This window comes from Loa loa (genome assembly GCF_000183805.2).
Source record: "Loa loa unplaced genomic scaffold supercont3.234, whole genome shotgun sequence".
NCBI lineage: Eukaryota > Metazoa > Nematoda > Chromadorea > Rhabditida > Onchocercidae > Loa > Loa loa.
In genome coordinates this window covers 5,491-16,786 of record NW_018108414.1, presented here as the reverse complement: position 1 = coordinate 16,786, position 11,296 = coordinate 5,491, and the positions used below count along the sequence as shown (strand labels likewise).

The 11,296-nt window shown below is 27.0% G+C and overlaps 2 protein-coding genes across 2 annotated transcripts; both read left to right on the top strand.

Moving 5' to 3' along the window:
• Positions 1-2,156: 2,156 nt before the first annotated feature.
• On the top strand, positions 2,157-7,234 carry LOAG_18235 (hypothetical protein; the record flags this gene model as incomplete). The annotated part of the gene is made up of 9 exons (XM_020450899.1): positions 2,157-2,265; positions 2,351-2,520; positions 3,099-3,187; positions 3,474-3,647; positions 4,414-4,481; positions 5,155-5,323; positions 5,556-6,394; positions 6,563-6,835; positions 7,167-7,234. 9 exons carry the CDS (start codon positions 2,157-2,159, stop codon positions 7,232-7,234), a joined length of 1,959 nt encoding a protein of 652 aa, XP_020305368.1.
• Positions 7,235-8,060: 826 nt separating this feature from the next.
• Positions 8,061-9,419, top strand: LOAG_08997 (hypothetical protein; the record flags this gene model as incomplete). Its single annotated transcript, XM_003144526.1, has 4 exons — positions 8,061-8,166; positions 8,464-8,522; positions 8,719-8,916; positions 9,309-9,419. 4 exons carry the CDS (start codon positions 8,061-8,063, stop codon positions 9,417-9,419), a joined length of 474 nt encoding a protein of 157 aa, XP_003144574.1.
• Between the last annotated feature and the right edge of the window lie 1,877 nt (positions 9,420-11,296).

Here is an 11,296-nt window from a genome sequence, read left to right as displayed (position 1 = left end):
AACACACACACACACACACACACACACACACACACACACACACACACACACACACACACACACACACACACACACACACACACATACATACACACACACACACAAAGGTTTTTCTGAAAACTATGACAATGAATGGTTTTGTGATGGATGGATTTTATTTCATTTCTGAACAAACCCCATTTTCTCTTTCATTATCCATTCATTGTTATGAATTAACCTTTTTTTTTTTTTTTCTCTCTTTCAAATTTTTTTTTGTGATAATTATTATCATACATTTTATTGATTATTTCGTATAATTTTGTTTAATTTCAAATAGTTTAATTACAGAAAATAAACAAATTTGTTGTAATTTAATTAATTAACTTTCATTTGTTCATAGTAAATGAATCTGATTATGTTCGAGAAAATTCCTAATCATTTCCTAGTATTCAATAACATTAGCATTGGATGAGACACTTGAACTATACTTTGTATTAGCATTACTAAACAGATTAAGTATTAACAGAATTTGTCATATTTTAACTGTATGTTTACATTCTTAATGTCTTTGAAAAATTTTTTGCTCCTACATTAAGAGGAACATCTTATTGTTTGAGATTGATTATTTGCTAATAAATAAATAAAATTTGCATTTAATAAAAAATTTTTTGCTCCTACATTAAGAGAAATATCTTATTGTTTATGATTGATTATTTGGTAATAAAGAAATAAAATTTGCATTTAATAAAAAAGAAAAAATTAGACAAAGGTTTTTTTTTCTTTTTTATTTTTGGAGCACATTTAATTGGAGAATAATTTAAAATGATTCAAAATTCGTAAATTCAACTCATATAAAAATTCAAATTAATTTCATACGACAATTAACATTCCTTTAATCTTGCTTTTTTTTCGTGACATTTTTTATCATTAAATATATATTGTGTATTTATCTTTTCCAGATAAAATTCAAACAATTTTTTTCTTTTCTTCGCAAGAAAAAAAAAAAGGAAAGAGAATTTTAATTTTTGCCCAAAATCAAAGACTAAATTTTTGTGAATGCTTTAATGACATTAATTTTGACACCAATAATATCCGGTTCAATCATACGAAATTTCATTGAAGATTTTTGAAAAAGATAAAAGTTATGTTTTAAATTAAATTTTTCGTAATTTGTCACAAGTCTATCGTAGTTTTCCGAAATTGTTCCACAATGAAATGTTCACTTTCATGTGCTACTTTTATTTTTACAAACATATAATATTTTAAAAATTAAAATAATTTTCATGGTTAACTTAGAAATCGAATCATAACATAAGTATTTGATTAGAATACAAGTAATTGGTACCATATATAGTTAGTATAGTTAGTACCAGTTAGTTATATGGTATATTTTTACAAACATATAATATTTTAAAAATTAAAATAATTTTCATGATTAACTTAGGAATCGAATCGTAACATAAGTATTTGATTAGAATACAAGTAATTGGTACCATATATAATTAGTACCAGTTAGTTGTATGGTAATAATAATAATAATATAAGCAATATTTTTAATGGATAAAAATGAATTAAAATGTTATACTTATTATTTATTACTAAAAACAAAAAAACTTTGTTATTATAGTAATATGTAAGAGTTTATTGTTAGAATAATACGTGTAGTATTGAATTTTAAAATTGAATTTCCATAATTTCCCAAAAATGTTTTTTTTTTTCTTATCGATCATGCATTTAACATACAATCTTTTGTTTATTCAAAATTGATGGATTTAAACATTTTAAGAAATAAACAATTTCATGTATGTTTTTCTTAGTTCTGCAAATTCTCTGTTATTTGCATTTAATGAATTAAAATAATTTTAAAAATGACCACTAGTATCGCCTAAGTATTGCAAATTTTCTTTGATAATTTTACAGAGTCGATTTAACTGACCAATTAAAATGTCCTCAATTTCAATTTCCTTTCAAAGCCTGTATTTCTTAAAATGACATAAAAATAAAATTTGAATTAAATTTTCAACCATTTTAACTTATTTCTTAGACATAGCAATACGAATGGCTATTTTTTTATCTTTTCAAATATACAAAAATTAAAAAGAAAAAAAAAATGTTAAGTGCGATGTTTTGATATAAAAAAATTTAAAACTTTATTAATTTAATTATTTAAATACAGGATGAAGAAGCAGTTCTATCTATTGCTTCTATCTATTTTATCACATCAAACATTGGCATCATTTTGTGGTTCAACTGGTGTACCATTTAGCATCGAAGTTCTTCCTTCAGGTTTGATGGAAAAATATATATATGGTCAAAATTTAACAACAGTCATACACCTACTGATAATTGATAAATTTCTAAAATTACTTAGGTGCACCGATACTTGGCTGCGCTCAGCCAACTTGTGTTGCAAATTCAAATGACAAAAAAGATGACAGCAATTTTCTGGTAAATGCTAATGGACAAGCGGATGGATTTATGCGTGAAGATGACAAAGACAGTAAAGTGTATGGTGATCCTTATGGCAGTAAACTTATCGCTGTATGTTTTATGATATAAAATAACAGTAATATTTGGGATTTTATTAAATCTCAAAAAAAACAAAATTTAAGACTTGTGATTATTTTTTTTTGAAATTTGAAAATTAAATTTGAATTAAATTTAAAATTTGAAATACTTTATACAATGTTTGTAGTAAAGCATGCATTTTAATTAAAATCATCATATATTCACATTTTTAATTGTTCAAATATGATTGTGGAAAAAATTCGAAAATATTTCCATCTATCATATTTTAGCAATTCATATCAAAATTTGCGATAAATTTATTCCAGATTTTGATGTTTGAATAGAATTCGTTATTTTCACTCTTTTCTAATTATCGCAAGTGAATTATTTAAATAATTATTTGAAAAAATTTTTTCAAAATTCACTCCAAAAATACAATGAGATGACAACAAAATTTGGAAATTTTTCAACACAAACGAATAATTATTTAAGTATATGTAAAAAAAAAAGAAAAAAAGAAGAAATGGATGAAAATATAAATTTTCAGGAATTTTTAGAATTTACTTTTATTTTAAAATTTAAATAATATTTCTCGATAAAATATATTGCAGAATTGTTCCGGTCAATTTTCTGATTTATCATGTTTACGTAAAGATCAATGGGTTGGAGGCATCGAATACATTGATCATCCACGACAACCGTAAGAATTTAATAGGAAAACAAAAAAAAAGAAATTTTATTAATTTTTATTATATTATTGAGAAGAAACTGGAAAACCATTTCCTGATAGTCAAATAAATGTATCGTATTGATTCGTCGAATATTTATTGAATTATTTAATGTTTAATTATTTAATAATTAATGGCACATATATTAAATTATTTTAATTATTTAATGATTAATCGTGATGTTTGAAATTTTACGACATAATTCACTGTTTATTAAATTGAAATTAAACTCATCCAAATTTTTATCTTATCTTTTAGGCTAATCTTACAATGCTGTACATTCGCCGGATTACGATTTTCACAAGATGTTGGAACAACAAATGTTGGCCCAGGTGAAGCGATTACTGGTGGTGAAGTAATTAGAGATGGGCGACAAATAAGTTTTGATGTGATAGCAAATGTTCGAAAAGTGGTAGATGCTAATACACATATGTTAGTTATCATTTTTAATCAATCATATGATAAATAAGAATTTCAAAAATGGCATATACGTTTTTTGAACGTTAAACTGAATTTCAACAATGATTTAAAAAATGTGGTTTAAAAAAAAAAATTTTAAAATGATTTGTATGAATTTTTCTTTTTCCATTAATAATAAATGCTTTTGAATTTTATTATTAAAAGAATATGAAAAGCAAAAGAAGTATGCTATCATCGTTAAATTCAATGTATATCACAAGAATCATTTTATAATTTTTTATTAAAAAAGAAATTTTATTTTCAAGCAATATCTAGATCAATTTGACTATTTCACATTCTATATCAATCTTAGGATATTAAGATTTGAGTAAATTTAAAGATTGAAAATTCAAATTCAAAGAAAAAAAATTTAAATGTTGCAAGATTGAAATATTAAAGCAAAAATTTGAGCGAATTTGATAAGATTGATTAATTTTGCGAAAGTTTAATTTGATTCCAAAAAAAAAAAAGAAAACTTTCTCATAATTTATCCATCGTATTACATTTGATTTGTCTTATTGTTGAAAAATTAAAGCATTTAATCAATGTAAACAGTTATTGATCGATTATTATTTTTGTTAAAAAATAATAATTATGGGAAATTGTGAAACTTTTTTTTGTAATATGCGTAAAAGGTTTATAATATTGCTATGTAATAATAAATTATATGGAAATTGATTAATTTGTAGTGGTACTAAATATATTTTATATTTAATTAGAAATGGCAAATTTTTTGCAGTGTATCATACGAAGTTACGGTACGACGAATGCATTGTTTACCGGATCCACCGGAACCAGTTGTTGATCGTTAGTGGAATTTTCACCAATTTCATATTATTTCCAGAACATCCTTTTATTTCATTATCCCAACGGATCAATCTTTTGTTAGTACGAAAAATCAGAATTTTGAGATCTGTACAGATAGACAGACACACACACACACGCACCACAAGACAAACAGACACACACATACACACACACATGCATGTACATACATACATTCCATCCTTTTACGATGAATATCTTTCCTGTAATGGATGAGGAATAACTTTATCGGAAAATTTCAACTTGACATATAAAAATGAAGCGTATAACAGAGAAAAATGTTGAAGGAAGTCAAACTTTTCCTCTTTCATTTCAATCTAACAATGATTGATAGTAATGACATTTTGGTGACAATTTAATCCATTATAATATTAGTTCTTTGTGACACCTTGTCATTCCCTTTCATATCTTAGCTAAGAGCTCTTGTTAAATTCCTGTTCTAAAATTTAACCTGTTTTGAAATTTTCATCTTATGGTGAAATTTTAATCCTATTCAAACTTTTATTGCTGTAAAAAAAAAAGAAAAAAAAAGTAATGAACATAAAAAGTTGAGAAATGTGGAAATTGTAAACAAAATTCTTCTTTTTTTCTTCTTTTGCAACTGAATTTTTGCTTCAAAATTTTTTTTTTTCCAAATAATCATTTTGACATTTAGTGGAAAAGGATGTCAGTGATGAAATTGTGAAAGTACTAACAAAAGGAACTGATCTTTCAACCTTTCGAAAGGAGAAAGCATCTAGAAAGGAGAAATTGGAGGATTTACAAAGCAAAAAAGCATTCACTGATATTACCGCCTATAAAATTGACGAAAAAAAGCAATACAAGTAAATCAGCTTTTCTTCTATTTTTATTTCAGCAGAAAATCTAAGTTTGTTATCATTCGGATTCATAGTACATCAATAATTATACTTAAATTAAGTGGAGCAGGAAAGGAAGTTAAGGAAAATTAACTTAATTAATCATATTGTAAATGAATTAATTAAAGTACTACAGTTGAATTGTTGAAATGGTAGTAGGAAGAAGAAGAAAAAAACAAACTGATTGTTTATCATTCAGGAAAGGTGAATTCGAAGAGAAGGAAAGCCTTAAAACAATTTTAACGAATAGAAACGAAGCAATCCGTAGGCGAGAGGAAGTGGATGTTAAAGCAGAAATAACACTGAAACCAAATATTGCTCAATCATTAACTATTCCATTTAATAATCGTAAATCGGAAACTGGTTCGAGTGGTACTGGTAATAATTTCCCAGATGAAAATAACCTCGCTATTGCTAATTTCCCAGTGGTTCAGGGCGAATCAAAAGCATTTGGTCAACCGCAAGTAAATTTATTCGGTCAGCAACATCCGCAACTACCATTACAACAACCCGAATTTGGCTTTGGTCCCTTTCAACAACAAGCATCAAACCAAATTATTCAACCAGGACAAAATCATAATCGTGAACCATGCACAGCACAATGTCAACAAACATCATGCTTCATGCAGCGATGCAATCAAGGCCTAAATCCAGTTTTAGGAATTCCTACACTCTTTCCTCTAAATCTTCCAACCTTACCAACCTTTCCAACTTTAGCACCACCAACCTTCCGACCATTTATAACCCAGAGCTATCCTACAATAGCTTCACAATCTTCTCAGTCAGCATTTCAACCTGTTCCCGGATCATTTCAGCCTGTTCCGGGTTATGTTGATCCATCTAATTCCGGTCATACTGTTTCATTAAATTCACTACCATATTTTGCTGCTGATAATGCCAAAAGAAATGTTAACTCGAATAACAGATTAATGCAACTATCAAATGCTCCTATAATTCATACTCCTCCTACACCTATTTCGAACTCAATTCCAACACAACCATCAGCAATAGCTTCCGGTAGACCAGTCCTTTTATCCGGTTAATATCATCCATTTTTATATATTTCTCTTTTTTATATATCCTTTATTTCGAAATGGAAAAAAAAAAAATGTTGATATCATATACATTGCTAAATCCAAAAGAAATTAAACAACGAATGAATTTTAATGAAATTATATATAATTAGAGAAATGAAAATTATTGCAGGTAATCAAGCTCCTAGGAGCCAAGTTACATTAAAGCCATTATCAACATTTGAAGAATTGATGGCTGGACTTGGCTATCATAATGTAAGCCTTGTTACATTAACACCATCAGGAGCATTACTATTTCCTCCTGATTTCACATTAGCTACTCCATTTCCTCCTCTTTCACCTTTATTGCATCCGACAACAACTACTACTCAAAATCAAATTCCAATGTTTAATCCAGGAATTGGTATACAACCATTTCAATCAGATCAGTATCGTCGTTCTTCCGGTATATTTATCAGCACTAGCAAAATTACACTTAATTTTTTTGTACAAATTCTATAGCTAGCAATTACTGTGACCTAATTAATTACTTCATAATCGTGCATTAGCTAATAACTACTATGGTCTATTCAGTGCAAAAAATTGCAGCGATACAGTAGTAAAAATATCAGATAACCTCATCTCATCCGGTACAATACGGTACAACATGGTTATTACGTATTAATATCTTGTCATACTGTATGGAGATGATAAATAAGAAAGTATTTTTTTTTTAATATATATATATTAAAGTATATTAATATAAAATATATTTAAGTATAAGAAAATGTTTTCAGTATTGTATGTACCGCAACAAGATTTGGATGATGGAATACTACAACGAACAGGTCTCCGACAATTCTAATCATCGTCTAATAATTTCAGCTAACCAAATGATATTCATTAAGTTAGCCATATCTCATTATATGTATTTCATTGTTTGTTTGTTTTTTTTTATTTTTACTTATTTTTTTTTCTGAAAGGATTAACAAGTATTTTATTTGTTGTATCATATGCGGAATAAGAAAGTGATGAAAAGGTTTCCGACATGAAAAAGTCTTCGGTCTCCAATTAATACGGTATTGGATGTGGTACGCTTAAAAGATTAAAAGGATGAAAAAGATTATTGGATGTAATCATATGTAATCTATTCGTTATATATTGTATTTCTATAATATCTGCTGAAAATTTACTAACGCCATGATATGGAATGATAATCAAATGATTCAAAATTATGGTATCAAAAAAAAAAAAAAAAAAAAAAAGAAAAAAGTTAAATTAAATATGAAAAGTATTTTGTTGTTAGCATTTAATAATAACAACTTATGCAAAATATATAATTTGATAGTAAACTAATGTTTGTATTTTCTGTTCGGTTTACAATAGATTGATCATTTCGAATCAAATATGCTTACAATTCTTGAATTCATTTTTGATTGTATTATCCGATCAAGCAATGATTAATCATTCATTTTAAAAGATTTGCATATTGATAACCAAACTGTGAAAAAATACAAAATTAATCTAACCTTACACAGAGTATAACTTAATGAAGTTAACACAGCTAATTACATTAATTCGCATATAAACAAATGGTGTGGGAAAAATAAAATGTAAATATTAAAATTAATTGATGTAAATATAATTTGCCAAAATGAAAGTATTAGAAAGCGGTTGACCTGAAAGCAACAATGAAAGCAAATGGAGCAGAAATATCATTAGGATATGATGGGATTAAACAAGATGAAAATGTTTTGGAAATGTTGGATGGAAATGAATTGAGAACGAATTTTTTCGGTATAACATTTTTTTTTTTTTTTGATTGTTTACGGTTGAAACAATTCTTACTGTTTTTTTTTTTTTTTTTGTTTGATGAGCAAATTTGAAAATATTCATTTCTTAATGGGAAAATTAATTTCGTTCTTTTTTTTCTCCCAAGTTGATGCATTATCGATTAATGAATAGGATGAAAATCATGAATTTTTATAGTTATTACCATAAAGGGATTGATGTTTGAATTATGAAATATAATTCTAGTTCAGCAATGAAGCGGTGAATTTTCGATTTCGAAATTTTTGAAATTTAAATTTTCAGCTCGAATAGAAAAATGCTTTAATTTGAAGGAACAATACTTTTGCTGTTGCAGTATCAATGTTTGTCTTGCAAAAACTGTCAGAATATAGTGATTTTTTTTTTGGTTTAAATTATTCACTTATATAAAATAGGTCTCCTTTGATTGAATAAAAAAAAAAACATTAATTTGTTGATATTGTAAGAATGAAACGTACAAAGTTTGTCGTTAACCAAAAATAAATTAGCTAATTGAAAAAGTAAAATAGCAATTTATAGATTTGGATGCTAACCATAGCTGCTATTACAATAGTTACTGCAATAAAAACGCAAATTGCCCTGCTAATTATCGATGGTTTTACCGGTAGCCCAATTAGTTTCATCCTTATCTTCCCGGTATGGATTTCTGGAATTCTTGCTATATTTGCATACATACACAAGATGCCATTACTCATCTGGCCATTCATTGCTTTCTTGGTTAGTTATAATGTTATGTTAACCGGTTAGTTTGCATCAGCAATGAAAGTTTCCAACTTTTAATTTCCAACAAAATTCATCTTTGTCATATTACGACATTATGCAACGTAAGATCTTATACAGCATTGAATTCCGGTCACATCACAATCATTGTTTGACTATATACTGAAAAATTCCTTATAAGAATTTCCTATAATCGTTCCCGAATTCCTTTTCCTACAATAAGCATAAATTGTTGAAGCGGAACCATTTTGAAGTGATATGATTTGAAATTTTATTTTAGATATTATTACTAATTATCAAAAGTAACACAAAGACTATCTTTCTAAAAAATGCGAACAATGATTCCTTATAATTTATGAGTTATGCATCAAAGTTGAGTCAAATTTCAGATTTTTATTAGCTTGTCGGTAATTGCTTTCCTAATTTACTTTACCATGATTGCTCTTCCTGCAAAAATTAACGGTGATATATTTAATTTACTTATAAAAGTTATCTTTTAATTTAATCTGAGGCATATGTTTCTTATATTGCTAGATGGATAAGACAAAAAAAAAAAGGAAAAAGATATCAAAATTGTAATTACAATTATTTCAAAATAACTTTAAAATTTTTCACTTTTTATTCTAATGGAATAAAGTTTGATTTATATTACAGCGTCCGCATATTTTATCATATTTTTTACAATAATTGGAATTCAAATAATAATTTTGCTTGAATTATATACTGCATTTCGTTGGTATATTTGTGCCAAAGCATTGAAAAGAATTAAAAATTCCGATAAAGGAAAAGGTCAAAAATGAGAAAGCTAAAATGAAGAATGAAATGCAATGAAGTATCCAATTCGTTCCAATATCGTTGTATTGTTGATCAATTTTCCTTTTCAAAGTAAATATCGATATTGTATTATTTGATTTATGCTAATTCAATAGAAGTAAGTAATTCCAACAGTCCTAATATCCTTCCAAAAATCCGCCTATCATTATTTACAAGGTGAACAAAGCAATTTGACGTGTTTCTTGCGATGAAGTTTGACAAAGATTGATGAATGTAATTTGTCATTTTCAACTATCATGAAAAATTTCATGAAAAATACATAGAATATAATAATGGTATGAAAGCTTTTTTCGCCACATTATTTCACTTTGCTTAATTTGAAAGCATAAATTTAAATAGCACAGTTGTCATTTTTAAAAATTGCTGTCACTTTTGCAACATTTGAAGGCTGATTAGTTTTACATCAGTTTAAGGAATTGGAAAAAGAATTGAATAAACAAATGTAAATAATTTTATATTTCAAAACATAATAGGAACCTTATAGCTTGCGAATCGTTAGAAATTTGGGAATTAATAGAAATTAGCTGAACTATGCCGTCCAATCAATCAACACAACGAATTTTTTGATAATAGATCTGCAATAAATTCTATTCATCAATTATTTCATTCAATTTACCTGCTGATTAAGAAGTAGCTAATTTTTTTGCATTTATTCAATGAAATAAAAGACTGATAAGTTGTAAACTTACTCTCCATGTATAGTATTTGGTGCAGTAAAAATTATTATTTTTGTCGAACTAAAGATCACCTCCATTAGTGGCACCATTGCTATCACTACTATTACTAGTATTGTTGCTACAACTACTATATCAAATTAGAGTATTCTGATGGTAGCAAATAAAATGCAATAAAATGCAAGATATTAAAAATGCGATACAATGCTGTCGTAAGCCGGATGATGATCGTTATTGAAACCGCTTCAGTTTAAAATATTAAACTCCTTGAAAATTGTAATTTTCAGTTTGAAATCTTAGGAATTATTCAACGAGCAAAAGGTTGAAAATCTTAAACTGCTAATTATAATCATAAAGTTTCTCATAATAATTATTTTTGCATTAATATGTTAAACGCATCGTTTTTTCGTCGCAAGAAATATCAACCTGAAAGCTGATTCTTGTTGCATTTTCTAAATCCACATCCTTCTCCTTCAATAGTATCTTTAAATTCAGCATGAAAACTGCTTGCAATACAGATGGTGTAATCTATTGCAATACAGATGGTGTAATCTAGAATATCTTAAACAAAGTTTACAAAAGAAAAGTAAAAAATGTTTTAAAATATGAAGTATAACTATTGTGACAAGGGATGAGAAAATTCTTTTCATCCAAGTTAGTACCAAAAAATTAGCTTATCTTATAGCAAGAAATTTCTAAGAAAAAACAAACAAATCGAATCCTCTTACTAATAAAATGTGTGGTAATAGAGATAATAAGTACATACCACCAGATCTTTGCGTTAATTTGAACCAAGCTCATTCATTAGTAAGTATAATTCCACTGAACGATTACACACAGCCCGTGAAACACTGCCGTAATCATTCATA